Consider the following 22,531-nt stretch of genomic DNA (forward strand, 5'->3'; position numbering starts at 1 on the left):
GGCCAAAATTTTTAAATTATGTTAAATTGTTTCTGTACATAGAATAGTTACTTATTCTTACATATCCACAAGGTGATACAGAAATATAATTCTTCTTAGCGAGGGAAGCACAAATAAGTGTTTAATTAAAATTAAAGGAAATGCTTAACTTTCCCTAGATAAGGCTCCATACTATCTACTGAAAGCATATCACCCTCAAAACAGGCCAGTAATGAGAACTAAAATCCAGAATGAATAAATATAAAAATTAATCTTTCATTAATTGCAGAGAATGGGGCACATAAAGGAGAATGAATAAATACACTTGTGAAGTATATTATCATTCATCCCCTTAAATATTTTACAAATATCATCCATAATGTCTTCTAGAAGCAGGTTCACAGTCTTCTTTGTAATAAGGAACAACTTAGCTCCTCACTTAAATATTCAAATGAAACAAAAGGGAAATCAAAGAACAAAAACCAGAAATAAAAGAAGAGGTGAGGATGCTAAGGTTCTCTCTGACAACTACTTCTGCCCTAGTACAGGGACTTCCAACTCCAAGCTTACCTGTGCATACTCTCTTTCAATAGCAGCCCTCTTCTGACTGAATGTCCTAAAAATACAAATAAAAATTAATTACTGAAAGCATAACTTAATAATTTCATGTAAATTTATAAACACACCTTTGAAATTTTCCAGGGAAATGTATTTTATTCATCTTTATGTGCTCAGAAAGACTATTATCAGTGTGGTCTCTGCAGTTAGACAATCTACATTCAAAGTCCAGCTCTACCACTTACAAGTATAATCTTAGACAAGTCATTTGACTTCCCTGTGCCTCAGTTTCCTTGATGGTACAATTTTGTAGATTCTATGGTTCATACTTTTCACAATTAACACTTCTGGCCAGGCACAGTGATGCACACAGGAATTCCCACCAACTTGGGAAGCTGAGGGAGGAGACTTGCTTGAACCCAGGATTTTTTTTTTTTTTTTTGGAGACAGAGTCTTGCTTTATAATTCAGGCTAGGCTTGTACTCACTATGTAGCTCAGGCTGGTCTTGAACTCACAGCGATCCTCCTGCCTCAGCCTTCACCTTCTGAATGCTGGGATTACAGGCATGCCACCATGCCTAGCTTTTTTTTTTTTTTTTTTGAGATAAGAGTCTCACTATGTAGTCCAGGCTAGGGTCTCAAACTTGCTATGTAGATCAGGCTGGCCTCAAACTTGTGATCCTCCTACCTCAGCCTCCCAAGGGCTGGTGTGCACCACTCCACCAGAGTTGAACCCAGGATTTCTGGGGCAGTCTAGGCAACATAGTAGGACCCTCTATCTCTTTAAAAATTTTCCAAATTTATGATATGGGGATGACTCTTTATGATTGACAGTATTTCCTCATATTTTAAAGGTTAACAGTCAACCTTATAAATCACAGGCATTGCAGAATCAACAAAATATAATACTGGCAATTTACCTTGAATATTCTGAATTAAAGTCATGTCTGTTGTATGCCACGAATCTGTGCTGCAAAACCAGCGCACCTCAGGAAACACACACACACTCTCTCTCTTTCATTTTAACCCAATTTTATTTTTGTTTGTGTTTTTGAGACAGGGTCCCACTATGTAGTTCAGACCAGCCTTGAACTCACTATATAGTCCAGGATGGCCTCAAACTCATGGTGATCTTCCTGCCTCAGCCTCCTGAGTGCTGGGATTATAGGCATGCCTCACCACCCCTGGCTCAATCCAAATTTATGAGTGTACTTGTAATTGTGGAAGTCAGCATCCAGATAAATATAGGAGAATGTAAGATAATATTTGATCCACACACCTGTAATCCCAGCACTCTGGGAGACTGAGGCAAGAGGATCACAAGTTCAAGCCCAGATTGGACAACTTAGTGACTCAGTGAAACCCTGTCTCAAAATTAAAAATTAAAGGGAGGGGGAGCTGGGGCTATAACTCACTGTGAATGCTCTGTGTTCAATCCCCAGTATTACCATAGATAGATAGACAGACAGACAATATCTGAAATTCTAAGCCTAGCTAAGTGTCAAAATTTGTTCTATAAATAAAAGTTCTCAAAGGGGGAGGGAAGCAGATCCTATTGCACTAAGGCAAAGATATAAGAAGTGGAAAGAGTGAAAGAAAGAGTACACTGGAATAGAAAAAAAAAGCCAAAATTAATGCTTGAAAAATTATTTAAATTTACCAATATGACTGTTAGGAAATGTAACTATTCAAGATCTTACTGTATTTGTCTTGAGTGAATAACTAATTTCTTAATACTAAACATACAATGGGAAACAGTCTCTTTAAATCAGTAAGTGACAAGAAAAAAAGGGAAAAAATGGAAACAAAGCTTTTGTACATAGGGAAGAGAGGAGGTTCGAGGGGCAGAATGGGATAAAATTTATTTACAAATTAAAAATAAATCTAAAAACTCATGCATATATAAGGGTATTTTAGATTATAAAAAAATAAGCATCTTATATAATAAATGTCTCCAGTGCATTCAAGGGTTAAGCAAGGAAAGAAGATTCTGGGAAGATGTGGAGTTAGGAAGCACTAAGAGTCTGTTCTGAGTCGCGCGGAAGATGCCAAATCACCCCGCTGCAGAAAGGCAGGTCTGCCCATGCCCTACCGAGGTCCTGAGTCGCACAGAACATGTCGAATCAGCCCGCTGCACACAGGAAGGTCTGTGCACACCCTACCGAGGTCCTGAGTCACACGGAAGACACCGAATCACCCCGCTGCAGACAGGCAGCCACCTGGTTCCACACTACAAAGACGCAGAGGACAACAGACCACCAGACCAAGGTACTGAGTCCAGCTGTACCGGCCCAGAGGTAGGGGCTTCTGAGCCGTTGTCCTACTGCTCCTGGTCCAGAGGAAGGGGCTTCCCGGCCACCGTCCCTCCCGCTGCTCCCAGCCTAGAGGAAAGGGCTTTGGGGCCACCTTCTGTCCCGCTGCTCCTGCCCCAGAGGAAGGGGCTTCCAAGCCACCATCCCTCCCACCGCTCCCGGCCCAGAGGGAGGGGCTTCTGAGCCACCATCCCACTGCTCCTGGTCCAGAGGAAAGGGCTTCCCGGCCACCATCCCTCCCGCTGCTCCCAGCCCACAGGAAAGGGCTTTTGGGTCACCATCCCTACCGCTGCTCCCGGCCCCTGTCCCACCTCACCCAGCTCAGAGGAGGTAATCCGTGCAGGCGCTAACAGCCCCCTGGCCCAGTCGAAATGAGAAAACACGTAAACAAGTCTCAAAACCAGATTTCCAGATCACCTACAGCGACCCCAAAGGGAAATGAGATGGAACCCTCTGATACTCAACCACCTGGACCCACTGAACTGGCAACAAAAGGGGATCTGGAAAAAATGAAATCAGAAATAATTTCTCAGATAACAGGAGAAATTGTGCCCCTAGTGCAAGACATGATTAATAAATCTAGAGAGGAGCTCAGGAACATGATGGAATCCCAACATAAGAAACAAATGGAATCCATAGAACAGATGCAAATAGATTTCCAGGACATGAAAAACTCCATTGAAAGTCTACACAGCAGAATGAGCCAGTGTGAGGACAGAATTTCAGATATAGAAGATAAGATTGCAGTTAGTGACCAGGAAAAGAAAAATTGCTTCAAAATTATAAGGGAACATGAGAAATCAATCCAGCAGCTGCTAGATGACGCAAAGAAGAATAACATAAGACTGATTGGGCTCAAGGAAGAAACAGGAGAGAGTAGAGATGACATAAAAAATCTCTTCACAGAAATAATGGCAGAAAACTTCCCAAGCAGGGGAAAAGAGCTTGACATACAGATAAGTGAGGCATATAGGACTCCAAATAGCCTTGATCAAAAAAAATCTACACATAGGCATATAATTGTTAAGATTCCAGAAACCCAACGGAAGAAGAAAGTTCTCCAAGCAGTCAGAGAAAAGAAACAAATCACATACAAAGGAAAGCCCATCAGAATCACAGCAGACTTCTCAACACAAACCATCAAGGCAAGAAGAGCTTGGAGTGACATATTCCAAGCCCTCAAAGAAAACAGCCTCCAACCCAGATGGATGTACCCTGCAAAACTATCTTTCAAAATGGATGGAGAAATAAGATACTTTCATGACAAAGAGCACCTTAGGAACTTCGTGACTACCAAACCAGCACTCCAAAGAATTTTACACAATATCCTAGGAACAGACATTGAGGATCACAACTCCAGGAAGCAAAGCAGAATGAACTCATCTGGCATGACAAGAAATTAAACGTAAAGGGGGAGAACCCAACAAAAAGAAAAAGTCATGGCAATGACAAGTCAGTACGTTTCAGTTATAACCATCAACGTTAATGGTCTCAATTCACCAATCAAAAGAAATAGACTGGCAGAATGGGTCAAGAAGCAAAATCCAACAATATGCTGCATACAAGAAACACATTTCATTCAAAAGGAAACTCATAGACTGAAAGTTAAAGGGTGGAAAACAATACTCCATGTGACAGGAACCCGAAAGAAAGCAGGAGTAGCTATCCTCTTGGCAGATCAAGTAGATTTCAAACCAACACTGATTAAGAGAGACGAAGAAGGACGCTACATCCTTGTAAAGGGAAGAATCCAAGAGGAAGAGATGACAATCATAAATATCTATGCACCAAACACTAGTGCACCCAACTATATAAAACAAATACTAACGGACATGAAAAGTCATATATGCACTAATACAATTGTAGTGGGGGTCCTCAACACCCCACTGTCACAGATAGATAGATCAACTAGACTAAAAATAAGTCATGAAATACTAGAACTCAATCGAACTCGTGAACAAATGAACTTAACAGATGTTTACAGAGTCGTCCACCCCACAAAGTCAGAATACACATTCTTCTCAGCTGCACATGGGTCATTCTCCAAAACAGACCGCATACTCACACATAGAACATGTTTAAGTAAGTGCAAAGGAACTGAAGTTATCCCCTGTACATTATCAGACCATAGTGTGATGAAATTGGAGATCCACAGCAAAAGAAACTCAAAAAATTTCATAAACACGTGGAAATTGAACAACACACTTCTGAATAACCAATGGGTCACAGAGGAAATTAAAGAAGAAATCAGACAGTTCCTTCAATTAAATGACAATGACAGTACAACATATCGGAATCTATGGGACACAATGAAAGCTGTCTTATGAGGGAAATTCATAGCGGTGAATACGCATATTAGGAAAACAGAACGAGCCCAATTAAACAACCTGATGCTGAGCCTCAAGCTTCTAGAAAAAGAAGAGCAGGACAACCCCAAAGCTCATACAAGGGAGGAAATTATAAAGATCAGAGGAGAAATCAATGCAATGGAGACTAAGAGAACGATACAAAAAAAATCAATGAAGCCAAGAGTTGGTTCTTCGAAAGAATCAACAAAATTGACAAACCTTTAGCCAACCTTGTCAGAAAAAGGAAAGAAAAGGCCCAAACCCATGCAGTTAGGAATGAAAAGGGTGAAATTACAACGGACCCAGCAGAAATCCAGATGATCATCAATACCTAACTTCCAGAACCTATACGCCAATAAGATGTACAACACAGAAGAAATGGACAGATTCCTAGATACATATGAATTACCAAAGTTGAACGAAGAAGACCTAAAAATTCTGAACAACCCAATATCAACCAATGAAATTGAAAATGTAATTAAAAACTTATCAACTAAGAAAAGCCCAGGCCCTGATGGCTTCACTGCTGAATTCTACAAGACATTTAGAGAGGAACTGCTGCCACTACTGTTTAAACTCTTCAGTGAAATTGAAAGGGAAGCAAGACTCCCAAATTCATTCCTGGAAGCAAGCATCACCTTGATCCCCAAAGCAGAGAAAGACCCAACTGAAAAAGAGAACTATAGGCCAATCTCACTAATGAACACAGATGCAAAAATCCTTAATAAGATAATGGCAAACAGAATGCAGAAGATCATCAAGAAGATCATACACCCTGATCAAGTGGGATTCATCCCAGGGATGCAGGGATGGTTCAATATACGCAAATCAATCAATGTAATACACTCTATCAATAGAGCCAAGGACAAAAACCATATGATTATCTCCACAGATGCAGGAAAAAGCATTTGACAAAATCCAACATGCATTTATGATAAAAACCCTACAAAAAATTGGAATAGATGGTCTCTACCTCAAACTGATAGAAGCCATCTATGAAAAACCAACAGCCAATATCATACTAAATGGTCACAAACTGAAATCCTTCACACTAAAATCAGGAACAAGACAAGGATGTCCGCTATCACCACTCTTGTTCAATATAGTTCTGGAAACATTAGCCACGGCAATTAGACAAGAGAAAGAAATAAAAGGAATAAAGATAGGTAATGAAGAAGTCAAATTGTCATTATTTGCAGATGACATGATACTCTATATAGAAGACCCCAAGAACTCCACCAAAAGTCTTCTAGACTTAATAACCAAATTCAGTCAAGTAGCTGGTTACAAGGTCAACACACAAAAATCAATAGCTTTCCTCTACACCAATGACAGACTCACTGAGAGAGAAATAGGGCAAATAATTCCTTTCACAATAGCATCCAAAAAACTGAACTACCTAGGAATCATCCTAACGAAAGAAATCAAAGACCTCTTCTCTGAAAACTATGGCACTCTGAAAAGAGAGATTGAAGATGATATCAGAAAATGGACAGACATCCCCTGCTCCTGGGTAGGAAGGATTAATATAGTGAAAATGGCCATACTTCCAAAACTGCTATGTAGATTTAATGCAATTCCAATTGAGATCCCAGCAGCATACTTCATAGACCTCGAGAAAAAAATCCAAAAATTCATTTGGAGCAAGAAGAGACCCAGAATAGCAAAAGCAATTCTAGGTAACAGAGACATGGCAGGGGGTATCACAATCCCCAACCTGCAACTCTACCACAAAGCTACTGTGATAAAAAACAGCATGGTACTGGCAAAGAAACAGGCTTGAGGACCAGTGGAACAGATTAGAAGATGCAGAAACAACGCCAGACACACTCAGCCATCTCATCTTTGACAAAGGAGCCAAACACCCTCACTGGAGGAAAGATAGCCTCTTTAATAAATGGTGCTGGAAAAATTGGGCTTCAACTTGCCAAAGATTCAAACTAGACCTGTATCTCTCACCATGCACTAAACTAAAATCAAAATGGATTCAAGATCTAAATATTAAAATAGAAACTCTGAACCAGTTGGAACAGAGGTTAGGTAGAACCCTTGAAGACATCGGTGTAGGAAAAGATTTTATGAACAAAACCTCAGTTGCCCGTGACCTAGCACAAACAATCAACAAATGGGATCTCTTCTTATTAAAAGGCTTCTGCACAGCAAGAGAAACCACCAGCAGTGTGAAGAGACAACCAACAATGTGGGAAAAAATCTTCACCTGCTCTTCCTCAGACAAAGGTCTACTATCTCGAATCTATAAAGAACTTAAAAAGATCAGACCTCCCAAATCTAAAGACCCAATCCAAAAATGGGCATCTGAAATGAACAGACATTTCTCAGACAAAGAAGTAGAAATAGCCAATAAATACATGAAAAAATGTTCAACATCACTGGTCATTCGAGAGATGCAAATGAAAACAACGCTGAGATTCCACTTCACTCCAGAAAGAATGGCTGCTATTATGAAATCAACCAATAACAAATGGTGGCGGGGCTGTGGGGAAAGAGGAACCCTGCTCCACTGCTGGTGGGAGTGTAGACTGGTGCAAGCACTGTGGAAATCAGTATGGAGATACCTCAAAGAACTAGGACTGGAAGTCCCATTTGACCCCGCTATTCCACTGCTGGGGATCTTCCCCAAAGAATTAAAAGAATCATACCACAGTGATATATGTGCACCCATGTTCATAGCAGCGCAGTTTGTAATAGCCAAAACTTGGAAACAGCCGAAATGCCCATCAACTGGAGACTGGATAAAGAAAATGTGGTTTTTTAATAAAATGGAGTACTACTCAGCCATAAAAAATGAGAAATTAGAGACATTTATAGCTAAGTGGATGCACCTTGAGGCGATACTCTTAAGTGAAATAAATAGGACACACATGTGTAAATGCTGAATAGTTTCTCTGGTATGAGAAACTGAATGTGTAAATAAGGACTAAATGTATAATAGGTAATGTGAAATAGGAAGAAAAGGGGCAAAGGGGAAGGAAGTGGGAGGGCTAGGGAAAAGGATAGAAGGGAATGGGATTAATATGAGAAAATGGAAAAATAGGAACAAAATCTTTGTAAATAGGGAGGACTGGAGGGGTTGAAGGGAGGGCTGGGCAAGGGTGAAAAATAAGAACCAAGAGAGACTATGTAAAGGTGCAAATTTCCAATGATGAATGTCATTATATTGTATACCTAAAATGTACCAATGATTAGAATGAATAATCGATAATGTAAAATAGGAAGAAAAGGTCCAAAGGGGTAGGGGTAGTGGGAGGGGCAGGGGAAAGGAAAGAAGGGAAAGGAAAAATGATGAGAAATGGAAAAAATGGAAATAAAGTCTTTGTAAATAGGGAAGGGTGGAGGGCGTGAAGGGAGGGCTAGGAATGGGGAAAAATTAAGAACCAAGATGCATTATGTAAAGGTACAATTCCCAATGCGAAATGTAATTGTGTTGTATACCTACAATGTACCAATGAAAGAATTTAATAAAAAAAAAAAAGAGTCTGTTCCATTGAGACAACAAAGGCACTGGTACAGCCTGTCTCATCTACCCATTTTGGAATTAGGGAGTTAATTTCAGGGACCCTACTTCCAGGTGAAAGCTTGGATAATAGTGATTCATTTGGTCCAATTTCAATCAGCACAGAAGGAACTGCCACCCTCTATCCCTAAGTCTGTGGGGTGAAGCCATGCATTTTGTTCCAGGAGCACCTTACAAATACCTACCAGAGCCAGGACGGGCAAAATGAAAGCCATCCCTAAAATACCAAGAATCTATGCTATTACCAATATTGAAAATTCTGATGCCAGAGGTACAAAGAGAGAGCAACCACTGTTGCTCAGTCTCCATCACTTTCATGCAAGTGCCTCTCCCTTTGGCTGCAGTGACTTCTAGAGAATTTAAAGGATCATTGCCTTTAGAGGGCTAGTGAGGTTAAACCACAAAGACACTGGAAATCTGAAGGGATTTAAAATTAGGATTAAATAAGGAATCAAAACTCTTCCAGCAGAGAAGACGGTCTCACTGGTGAATTTTATTAAACTTTTAAAGATCACCAATTCCGGAGCGGGGATTTAGCTCAGTGGTTCCACCGCCTGCCTCACAAGCGCAAGGTCCAGAGTTCAATCCCTGGTACTCCTCCCACTAAAAAATCACCAATTCTTCTCAAACATTTCCAAAAACATTAAAGGAAAAGAAACATCTCTAACTCATTCTATAGGCATGCATCACATCCTGATACTTCAGACCAACTTCCCTTATGAACACTGACAGTAAAAATCCTTAACAAAAGACTAGCAAATCAAATCCAGCAGTATATTAAAAGAACTATACAGCATGATCAAGTGGGACTTATTCCTGAAATGCAAGGATTCAGCATTGAATCCTTGAAAAATTGATCAATGAAACACAATGAAGAAAAAAACTACATGGTCATCTCAATTGATACAGAAAATACATGTGAAAAAACTGAATATTCTTTCAAAATAAAAATACAAACTATAAACAGAAACTACTTCAACATAATAAAAACCATATATGAAAAGTCTACAACTAAACATTATACTCAACTATAAAAGACTGAAAACTTTACCTCTGAGATCAAGCACAAGACAAAGATGGCCACTTTTACCGCTTTGTGTGTATGGGGGGTGGGGGGCGGAATACTGGGAACCAGATCCATGGCTTTTACAGTGAGCTATATCCATAGCACTTTTTTATATTTTATTTTGAAACAAGATCTCACTAAATCACCCAAGCTGGATTCAAACTTGCTGTCCTCCTACCTTAGCCTCTCAAAGTAATGAAATTACAAAGCATGAGGAACTACACCTAGCCCCCTTCTGCCACTTCTATTCAACACAGTGCTGAAAATACTAGCAAGAACAATTAGGCAAGAAAAAGAAATAAAGACATCCAACTTGCAAAGGAAGAAGTAAAATCATCTCTTATCACAAATGATAAAATCTTTTATGTAAAAAATCTTAAAGATTCCACAAAATATCTATTAGAACTAATAAATGAATTCAGAAAAATAAAAGGATACAAAGTCAATACACAAAATTCAGACAGATTTCTATATATAATGGTACAAAATGAAATTTTAAAGCCCACTTAATATCAAAAGATTAAAATATTTAGAAATTAATCTTAGGGCCAGGGATTTAGCTCAGTGGTTCTACCACCTGCCTCACAAGCGCAAGGACCCGAGTTCTATCCCTGGTACCAAAAAAAAAAAAAGAAATTAATCTTAATGAAAATTATAAAACACTTCTGAAATTAAAGAAGAAACAAGAAAAGATATCTCATGTTTGTGGGTGGGAAAACTTGATATTGGATGTAACATCACCAAAAGCAATCTACAGATTTAACAGCATCTCTATGAAAATCCCATGATGATTTTGGTAGAAATGGAAAAAAAAATTCTAAAATTATATGAAATCTCAAGGGACTTCTAAATAGCTAAAACAACCCTGAAAAAAGAACAACACTAGAAGGTTCACATTTCCTACAAAGATACAGTTAACAAACCAGTGTGGTGCTGGCATAAAGACAAACATGTAGAACAGATTAGGGGGCCCAGAAATAAATACATGCATACATATAATCAACAGGAGTGACAAGAATATACACCAGGAAAGAACAGTCTCTGACAAACAATAAGGAGTAGACTAGATATCCATACACAAAAAAATGACTTTAGATGCTTACCTAACATCATACAAAAAAATTAACTCAAAATGGATCCATGCCCTACATTTAAAAACTTAAAATCATAAAAAAAAAACCTCTCAGAAAAAGGCAGGGTAAAAGCTTTGTAAGACTGGATTTTGCAATAATTTCTTGGATATTACAGCAAAGGCACAGAGAACAAAACAGAAAAATGGACAAATTAGACTTCTATGAAAATTTAAAATTTTTATGAATCAAAAGATACTAAAACACAGTAAAAAAAGAATGAGAAAATAATTGAAAATTATATATCTGATAAGGGATCAACATCCATAATATACACAGAGCTCCTAAAATAATTAAATGTCAAGAACAATGTAATAACACAATACAACGGGCAAATAATTTAAATAAACATTTTTCTTCAAAAAAATATGACCAATGCAAACAATATAAATGGCCAGTGTCTTAGTCACTTTCTCATCACTGAGAGACAGTATCTGACAACCACAATTTAAAGGAGGAGAGCTTTATTTTGGATCACATTTTAGAAGTTTCAGTCCTTGCATGGTCAGTGCATGATGGAGGGGTCTGGGCAGGGAAAAGCTGCTCACAGGGCAGCCAGGATGCATAGAACAAAGGGAGGAACTAGGGAAGGAGATATACCCTTTAAAGCAATGCCCTTAGTGATCTCTCTCTTCTGACCAAGCTCCACCTCCAAACAGCACATTTAAGTATAAACTCATCAGTGGGCTAATCCACCAATGAATATAGCACTCACGTGACCCAAAAGCCCTGTCCAAGAAAGAGCACATGAGACTTTGAGGGGACATCTAGATATAAATCATAACAACCAGGAAGCACACGAAAAGATGTTCAACATTACTAGTCATCAGGGAACTGCAAATCAATACTACAATACCGTTATCACCTCAATTCCATAAGAATGAACTATGAAAAAAAATCAGAAAATTACAAGTGGTGGCATGAATATGGATAAACTGGAATCCTTGTGCAGTGTTGGTAATGTAAAATGGTTCAGCTACTGTGGAAAACAGTATAACAGCTCCTCAAAAAATATAAAATAAAATTACAACATGATCTAGCAATTCAATTTCCAGGTACATATTCAAACAAATTGAAAGCAAGGTCTCAAAGAAATATTTGTACACCCATATTTTTTTTGTTGTTATTTTTCAGTGCTGGGGATTGAACCCAGGACCTCACACATGCTAGGGAAGCACTATACCACTGAGCTGATCCTCATCTCAATATATTTTACCAGTAAGAGTATCTTATCTTGCAATATACTTATGCTCAAAGTAGCACTGTTCATAATAGATAACATGAAAGCAATTCAAGTGCCCATCAACAGGTGACTGGATAAATAAAATGTAGCATATACATACAATGGAATAATAATACCAGCCTTAAAAGGAAGAAATTCTGATATACGCTACCACATGAATGAACCTTAAGAACATTATACTACACTAGGAAGCTGAGATGGAAAAATCACAAGTTCGCAACACCCTGGGCAACTTAGTAACTTAGCAAGACTCTGTGCCAAAATAAAAAATAAAAAGGGTTCAGGATACAGTTCAGAGCATAGCCCTGAGTTCAATCCTAGAACTACAATAAAGAAAGAAGTCAGTTACAAAAAGTCAAATACTGCATGATTCCAATTATATGAAGTACTTAAAATAGTCAACAGCACAGAGACAAAGTAGAATAGGGGTTTGCCAAGAATATTAGGAAATGGGAAGTTACTGTTCAATGGGTATAGTTTCAGTTGTTCAAACTGAAAAGGAGTTCCGGAAATGGATAGTGGTGATGGTGCATAACAATATGAATGTATTTAATACCACTAAACTGTACACTTTAAAATAGTTAAGACAGTAAATTTTATATGCATTTTGCTACAATAAAAAAACTGCAGGGTAAAGTGAAGCAAGATCCCTTTTCTTAGGGAGTACTGCATATTATTATGAAGCATTTTACATATACATACAGTACTAGATATAGTCCTTTAAAATGCAATTGAGAAAATATATAAACTATTATTATATATAGTTAAACATATAGTTTATATATAATGCTACATGGATATATATATATACACACACACTATACATGTGCAAATATTTATACATGTATGTAAACATATCAAAACAGTAAAGAAGTTTTCTTGGTCACAGACTACAGGCTTTCATTTTATTCTTTTCCTCTTTCTAATCTATAATTTCTGATATTTAGTAAAAACATGCATTACATTGGAAAGAAAAGCCCTTTTTAAAAGTAACTGTACTTGCACAAACATGGGCACACACCTTTTTTACATTCATATTGGTTTTCTAAAACTGAAATTAGAAATTATGACTAGCGCTGCCAAATATGTTATTTTCCCACCCATTATCAATACCCAGGTCAAAAGAGACTAATTAAAATGAACTAGCTCATATTTTTACCATTTAAAAAAGTCTACAAAATTTGCCTATATATTTTTTAAGAAATAAGATTTTTTAATATTTTACAAAAATTAAAAGCAATATTTATTATCCGTTTAAGCTTTGATATAACTCACCTTATTTGAAATAAGGATTTTAATGTAAGACTGCAAGAAAAAAGAACTCTTATTCTGAACATGGGCATCAATTAATTTAAATATTTTCAGTGGCATTTTAAGTTGTTCAACAGTTACCAAGTCCACCAACTAATTTTCCCTTCCAAAGAAAGAAAACAAATCCAAGATAATAATTACCCAAAATGAACATGATAAATATTTGGAAATCTATTTATTAGAGTTCATCATACATCAAGAGAAGACAATGAAGAAACTTTCTATTCTTTGAATGTATATCATGTGCATATGTATATATAATTCCTATTGAGGTGAAATTCACATAAGATACAATTAACCACTTTGAATGTATATAATTCAGTGGCATTTAGTGTACTCACAATGTTATGCAACACTTCTCCTTAGTTTCAAGATCTTTCATCAACCCAGGACAGTACCTTGTACCCATTAAGTAATCACTCCCCATTTTTCCCTACTTCATCATTTGGCAACAACTAATGCAATTTTCTGTCTCTATGAATTTGTCTAACATGGGTATTTCATATGAAAGGAATTAATGATATGTGATCTTTTATGTCTGGCTTCTTTTATTTGTATACACTTTTATGTTTCATCAAAGATGTAGCATTATCAGGGTAAGAGATGTACTTCTGTGGTAGAGCACCGGCCTAGCATGAACCTAGCATGATCAAGGTCCTGGGCTTGATCCCCAGCATCATTTCCCCTCAAAAAGCATTATTAATACATCATTCCTTTTTTATGGCTAAACAGTATCTTACTGTATACATACACCACTTCTTGTTTATCCATTCACTACTAATAGACATGTGGACCATGTCCACATTTTGACTGTAGTGAACAAGGCTGTTACAAACATTTGTGTGTATAAATTCTATGTGGTCATAAACTTTAAATTCTCTTGGGTATATAACTAGGAATAGAACTGCTACATCAGGGCTGGGGATTTAGCTCAGTGGTTTTGCCGCCTGCCTCGCAAGCACAAGGACCCAAGTTCGATCCCGGGTACCAAAAAAAAAAAAAAAAAAAAGTACTGCTACATCCCATGGTAATTTTATGCTTAACTTTTGAAGCACTGCCAAAATATTTTCCACAACAGCTGTACCACTTTATATTCTCACTATATATTTCTTAATTTAGTAAAAATATCAAAATAACTTTTCAAAATAAATTGTATTACACTCATTCAGAAGAATCCTATATGGTCACTATAAAGAACGTAGTAATGGGCCGGAGATTTAGCCCAGTGGCTTCGCCGCCTGCTGCGCAAGCGCGAGGACCCAAGTTTGATCCCCGGTACCAAAAGAAAAAGAATGCAGTAGCTCTTTATGTACTAGTATGGAAATATGTCCTCAATTAACTCATGCAATAAACACTTATTGGCTGGCTATAATGAGCCAAACACTGTATAGGTCCTAAAGATAAAACAGCTAGTAAGACAAACATCAAGAAGGACAAGTAACAGTAAACATATCATCACACAAAAATTATTTAACAATAAAACAATCATAAGCACTGTGATAAAGAAAGTTACATTAGTCAGAATTTTTTATAGTTTCAGAAGAATTATAAAGCAAGATGTCATTTTATTTTTAAAATATATTAACATATATCTCTGTGTAATACAGATACCTATGTACACTCAAAAGTACCTGAAAAGCACACAGAGATGGGGGAGATACTCAAAAAATATATTTCAAATTTTATTAGATAAAGGGGACATTTTCTACTTTGTATGTTTCCCCAGTAATCCTTTATTCCTGCAATTGGAAAAAGTAATTTTCAATCAACTCATATACTTACATGGAAAAATATAAATTCCACACTGTCTAGAAAGGAATAAGAATACACCTCTATGAAGATTAAACCTTCTGAAAGAAGGGAAAGGAAAAAATGATGAGAAATGGAAAAAATGGAAATAAAGTCTTTGTAAATAGGGAAGGGTGGAAGGCGTGAAGGGAGGGCTAGGAATGGGGAAAAAATAAGAACCAAGATGCATTATATAAAGGTACAGTTCCCAATGAGAAATGTAATTGTGTTGTATACCTACAATGTACAAATAAAAGAATTTAATACAAAAAAAAAGATTAAACCTTTAATAAAATCTAATGTTCTGAATAATTTTCTAAGACCTTTTCTGATTAAGTCATTCTCCTGATAACATTTAAGAAATTATTCCTCATCATCTTTAGAGTATAACTTCCTTAACATGATATAAGAGAGCATCAGTAGCTGACTTAGTGTGTCTTCATCTCTATAAACTTTATTCACAATCTAGGCCCCAGCCAAGCTTTCTAAGTGATTGTGGAGCTCTCTAAAGTCAATGAATATACTTTTTATCTTAGTATTTAAATCTGTAGCACAGTGCCTGAACACTGCAGAGGTTCAATAAATGTTTGCTGATTTAATAAGTGAAAAAAACTGACAAAAGCTTATAATCAGATTTCAGACTCTTCATAAATTTGGATTAAATAGCTAAGTTCCTTGACTTTGGTCATAGATGTTTTAATGCAACCATTTTACATTTGCTAGCTTTTAAAAACAAAAGAATGTGAATGTACCATACAAAATTAATCTTGCCCAAAGAGAAGTCTTACCTTCCACTGTTTTGGCCTCTGGGAAGTAGTATATCCTGCTTGATAAAGAGTATTTGTATCCACCTAGGGACCTTGGGCCACATTAAATAGTCTATGCTATCAATGTGATTTACCAGGGAGTGAAGACAGCTTTGCGCCACACAATATCAACTAAACTTCTAGAGGTACTGGACCCTAAGGTCAGTAATATGATAATCAATCCTGTCTAAGTAACTGAACCCAAATAAAAACTCAGCACACCAACGCTCAAGTAAGCTTCTCTAATTGACTATACTCTGCATGTACTGCTATGCATTTTTGCTGTCAATTCTACTGGGTAAGGACAACTGAGAGCTCTGTTATTGGAACTCTCTTACTCTAAGCACATCTTCCCTTGGCTAATTTCAAATTAAGTCCTTTTATTAAAGTAAGTCATAACTTTGAGGAAACTTCCCAAGAGCTCTGAGAATCCTTCAGGCAAATTACTGAATCTGAGGGTGGTCTTGAGGCCCCCACACATGCAAGTTGTGTCAGAAGTGAAAGCAGTCTTCCAGACTTCCAAATGTGCAGATGGTGTCAGAACTGACTATAAAATGAGCCCATTTAATGTCATCACTAGGATAAAAACACATGAGAATGTCTAAATTATGAATGGTGGTTACAGATACAGGGTATCAATAATCATAGTAATGAACATTAAAAATAAATCTATCTTCCAAAATGGCTAAAATTAAAGACTGACAACTTTAAATACGTATTAGTGAAGAGAAAGAGCAATGAAACTCTTAACGTGGTGTTTGTTGGCAGGAATATAAAATGACATAATAAACACTTTGGGGAAGAGTTGGGCATTTCTTTTTTTTACTTTTTGAGGCAGGTTCTCATTACATAGTTCAGGCTGGCCTTAACTCCCTATGTAGCCCAGGCTGTCCCTGAACTCACAGCAATTCTCCTGCCTCAGCCTCCCCATGGCTGAGATTATAGGTGTATACCTAGCTCTGGCATTTCTTCTATAATTAAATATTTATCTAGTCTCACACAGAAATCTCAATATGAGTTATTTATCAAGAGAAATACAAATATGTCCACAAAAACACTTCTGAAAAATATATATATATATATAATACCTTTAGTTTTAATAGTCAAAAACAGCCCCAGGTATTCATCAGTGGGATAATGGATAAAGAGTAAAACATATTCTTACAATGAACTAAAACTCAATAAAAACAAATGAAATACAAAATGACAAATCATCTCACACTACCCTGAGTTACTTGCCTCGTTATTTTATAAATGACACTGCTTATATATAACTCATATTAGGATATAAAAAATAATTTTTTAGCATGGACAGCAAATGGGTAAGGGAACTAATGCTTATATTATCAGCAAATTGACAATATTTTCACAAAGAAATCTTCATAATTTTGCTCTGAAATACACTGGCTGTTTTTAAAAATATATTACAAAAGGCCAGGGGATTTAGCTCAGTGGTTCCGGCGCCTGCCCAGCAAGCATAAGGTCCCGAGTTCAATCCCTGGTACAAAAAAAAAAAAAAATTACAAAAAATATCATAGTAGTGTACTAAAATTACCTGAGAATACAAAATTAAATTTTTAAAACAAAACAAGCAGAATGGACAAGTAAAGCTACACAAGACTAGCAGGCAGCAAATTATCTGGCTCCTAGTAAAAAATATTAACTCACTAATATATCCACTGAACACCTTCTGGATTTCAGGGATTTACTAACATGCACTAAGAACGTAAGCATACCTCAGAAATATTATAGGTTTGGTCTCACCATCATAATTAAGCAAATATTCCAATAAAGTGAGTCACACAAATTTTTTGGTTTCCCAGTGCATAAGAAAGTTATGCTTAGCTGGACATGGTGGCACATGCCCAAAATCCCATTCTCAGCATTCTGGGGAGGCTAAGGCAAAAGGACCACAAGTTCCAGCCAGCCTGGGCAACTTATGACACTCTCTCAAAAAAGAAAGAAAAGAAGGGGAGGGGAGGGGAGGGGAGGGAAAGGGAAGGGAAGGATGGACGGACAGAGGGAGGAAGGAAGGAAGCGAGTGAGCTGGGGATGTAGCTCTGTGAGGAGGTCCTGAGTTCAATCCCCAAGACCACAAAAAAAGGTATGTTCACATTATATTGGTTTTAAAGTTTTTATCTAGATGTTCCTGCAAATCCTCATGCACTCACAGGTGGGGCTTTTGAGAGGTGACTGGATCACTGGGGCCTGATCAGTGGATTAGTTCACTGATGAGTTCATGGTTGGGTATGATGTTGGGAGGTGAGGTCTGGTCTGAGGAGAGGTCACAGTAGGTGTGGCCTGAAAGGGTCTATATTCCTGTCCTTCATCACTCCCTGGTTCCTGCCGCCACCATGCCCCTCTGCCATGCTATCCTGCCTTGGAGCCAATCTACAAACTGCAAGCCCAAATAAACCTTTTTTCCTTTAATTTGTGGGGGTTGAGTACTGTGTTCCAGTGACAAGAAAGTAAGACAGTTCGAGTCCACTGAATGTGCAGCAGCATATCAAAAGTGTATGTACCTTAATTTTTAAATATACCTTTAAAATGCTAACAATCATCTGAGCCTTCAGCAAGTCATAATCTTTTTTCCTTTTTTTTGGTACCGGGGATCAAACTCGGGTCCTTGCAGTCGTGCAGCAGGTGGCAAAACCACTGAGCTAAATCCCTGGCCCAAATCTTTTTTGGTGGTAGAGTCTTGCCTCAATGTTGATGGCAGCAGAATGATTAGGGTGGTGATTGCAAAAGGTTGGGATGGCTTTGGCAATTTTTTTGTGTGTGGTGTGTGGTACTATGGATTAAACCTAGGGACTCAGGTATACTGGTCAGCTTCTTCACCTCTCTCAGCTCTCACAGAATTGAAAGGGAGTATGACCCTGAATTACACTTTGGCTTAACAGAATATTGTGACTGATTTGATCTTCTATCCAGATGACTAAAGCTTTCTTCATACTAGTCAAGTGCCATACCACTAGGCTACATCCCCAACCCTTTTAAAATGTTGAGACAGGGTCTCACTAAGTAGTTCAGGCTGCCTTCAAATTTGTGATCTTCCTGTTTCATCCTCCCAAATAGCTGGGATTATAAGCCTATGCTACACACCCAGATGCAATTTCTTTAATTTTTTCACTAAATTTAGTATTTATTTGCAAGCTATAGATACCACCTTTAGCAAAATTTTCAGCAAGAAAGATACTGAAAGGCATAACATCAAAAATTCAAAATTTTTAAAAATTGAGAAATAAGATGAAGATGCATACTACCATAAAGTACTATTCTACATTTTTCTGGAAGTTCTGATCAACAAAATAAAACTTAAAAAAGAACCAACAGGTTAAAACACTAAAAGGAAAGGAAAATCAATTGTAATTAGATTAAATGTTGACACAAAACCAAATGAATAAATGATAATAACAGCAATGACCAAGATGAATATGAATATAAAGTCAATATGTAAAAAACATTTTTTAACCACACCCACTTGCAGTTTCTTAAAATAAGACCAAAAGTGAAGTTTGCTGCATCTCTTCCGTCTGTGAAGATTTCTTTGTAGCATGTACGGTAATAACATTTTGCCCACAACAGAATTTCTTTCAAAATTGGAGTCAATCTTCTAAAATCCTACCACTGCTTTATCAACTCAGTTTATGTAATATTATAAATTCTTTGTCATTTCAACAATATTCACACATCTTCAGGAGAAGATTCCACCTCTGAAACCACTCTTTTTGTTCATCCATAAGAAGTAACTTCTTTTTTTTTTTTTTTTTTGGTATCAAGGATCAAACTTGGGTCCTCGCGCTTGTGCAGCAGGCGGCGAAACCACTGAGCTAAATCTCCGGCCCAAGAAGTAACTTCTTTTCCACTTAACACTTTTATCATGAGATGGCAGAAATTTAGTCATATCTTCAGGCTCCACTTCTAATTTTCTTGCTATTCCACCACATCTACAGTTATTTCCACCACTGAAGTCTTAAACTCCCTCAAAAACATCAATTTCAGGACTGAAATCAATTTCACTTCAGCTCCTGTTAATAATGACATTTTGACCTCTTCTCATAAATCATGAGTGTTCCTAATGGCCTCTACAATAGTGAATACTTTCCAGAAGTTTTTCAATTTACTTTGCCCAGATATATGAGAGGAATCACTGTCTATGGCAGCTACAGCTTTATGAAATGTATTTCTTAAATCATAAGACTTGAAAATCAAAATTACTCCTTGATCCATGAGCTGAAAGTTGTGCTACCAGGCAAGAAAAGAACATTAATCTTGTCATACTTCTCCATCAGAGTTCTTGGGTAACCACGAGTATATTCAATGAGCAGTAATATTTACAGATTAATCCTTTTTTTAGCAGTAAATCTCAACAATGAGCTTAAAATATTTAGTAAATCATGTTATAAGTGCTGTCATCTAGGCTTTGTTGTTCCATTTACAGAGCACAGGCAGAGGTGACTCAGTATAATTTTTAAACATCCTCAGATTTTCAGGCTAATGAGTGCTGGCTTCAACATAAAGTCACCAGCTGCGTTAGCCTCTAACAGGAATCAGGCCGTCTTTTGAAGCCAGGCACTGACTTCTCTCTAGTCATGAAAGTCCTAGATGGGATCTTCTTCCAATATAAGGCTGTTTATCTACATTAGCATAGCCACTTTCATTCATTATCTTAGGAAGATTTTCTGGGTAAGCTTCTGCCGTTTCTACATCTCCACTTGCTGCTTTACTTTGCACTTCTATGCTATGGAGACAGCTTCTTTCTTTAAACTTCATGAACCATCTCTGCTAGATTTGAACTTTTCCTTTTTCAGCTTCTTCACCTCTCTCAGCTCTCATAGAATTGAAAGGGGGTATGACACTGGATTACACTTTGGCTTAACAGAATGTTGTGGCTGATTTGATCTTCTATCCAGACAACTAAAGCTTTCTCCATACTGGCAAAAAAGCTGTTTTGCTTTCTTATCATTTATCTGTTCTTTGTAATAGCACTTTAAATTTCCTTCAAGAACTTTTCCTTTGCATCTACTAAATACTTTCCTTTACACTCAACTTGCCTACCTATTCAGTACAAAAGGCCTAGACTTCAGCCTGTCCTGGCTTTTAATATACCTTCCTCACTAAGCTTAATCATTTCTAACTTTTGATTTAAAATGAGTCATGGGACTACAGATATGGGTCAGTGTTAGGGTGCCTGTATGTCCAAAGCCCTGAATTGAATCCCCTGTACTATAGGGGACACAGAAAGAAAGAAAAAAGTGAGCGAGCAAACTGAGATGGAGCATTTGGCTAGCAATTGCAAACCCAACCAGTTTGATACCCAAACACCAAAAGAAAAAAAAAGGGGGAGACATATGAAGCTCTTCCTTTCATTCTCTTGAAGACTCAAAGGCCACAGTAGGGTTATAATTGGCTAACTTCAATATTGTTGTGTCCTGGAAAAAGGAAGGCCCAAGGAGAGACAGAAAAGGGGCATCAACTGGTTGGTGGAAAAGTCAGAACACATACAACAGCATATATCCATTAAGTTCCATCTTATACAGGTGTAGTTTGTAAGTTTCCAAAACAGTGACAATAGTAACAACAAAGACCACTGATCACAGTACACTGCAACGGAAACTGTACTGAGATACTGTAAGAATTACCAAAATGTGCTAGTTGTGATGGCACATGCCAGTAATCCAAGCATTTGGGAGGCTGAAGCAGGAGGATTGTTGTGAGTTCAAGGCCAGCCTGGGCTACACAGTAAATTTAAGGCCAGCCTGCACTACATAACCAGATGCTGTCTCAAAACACAAAAAGGAACAAAAAAGAATTATCAAAATGTTACCCAGAAACACAAAGTGAGTGCAAGCTGTTAGAAAAATGACACTGACAGACTTGCTCAACACAGGGTTGTCACAAAATTTTAACTTGAAAAAAATACTTCTCACCAGGCATGGTGACAAATGCCCGTTAATCCCAGCACTCTGGGAAGCTGAGGCAGGAGGAACACAAATTCAAGGCCAGCTTGAGCAACTTAAGTGACTTAGCAAAACCCTGTCTCAAAAAAAAAAAAAAGTAAAAGGCTGGGGATATAGATCCGTGCAAAGGCCTGGGGTTCAGTCCCCTGTACTTCACAAAGGAAAAAAGAAAGAAAAAGAAAGCACTAAAATGAGGTGTGCCTACATAAAAATGAATGAAACACAGACTCTCAAAGGATTCATTAGTATCAAGCATAAACAAGTAATGGCAAGACCCACAAATGCTATAATCATAGAATGAGAAGTAGAAAGTGTTCTGATTTCTTATCAGTCAGGTGCCCTTAGGCAAGTTAATTTTCCTAACTATGGTTCAGTTTCCTATCAATTAAATGAAAATAAAAAGAATACCTACCTCATAAGATTACTGAGAAGTAAATCAGTACACATTCAAAAGTGATTGGAAAAAACTTGGGACTTGGCAAATGCCATAAAAGT

The 22,531-nt window shown here is 37.4% G+C and overlaps 1 protein-coding gene across 12 annotated transcripts in view; it reads right to left on the reverse strand.

Annotated features, from left to right (window-relative positions):
* Positions 1-22,531, reverse strand: part of Fchsd2 (FCH and double SH3 domains 2) — a 311,736-nt gene that overhangs the window by 260,413 nt on the left and 28,792 nt on the right. For all 12 annotated transcript variants that reach the window (XM_087211911.1, XM_087211917.1, XM_087211912.1 and 9 more), the window contains one exon: positions 550-595. In XM_087211911.1, the coding sequence (XP_087068037.1) occupies positions 550-595 (46 nt within the window). The remainder of the gene's footprint in view (positions 1-549; positions 596-22,531) is intronic.

Source organism: Heterocephalus glaber, unplaced genomic scaffold (assembly GCF_053883595.1).
Source record: "Heterocephalus glaber isolate CG9 unplaced genomic scaffold, H.glaber_assembly_v1.0 deba00001428, whole genome shotgun sequence".
Classification (NCBI taxonomy): domain Eukaryota; kingdom Metazoa; phylum Chordata; class Mammalia; order Rodentia; family Bathyergidae; genus Heterocephalus; species Heterocephalus glaber.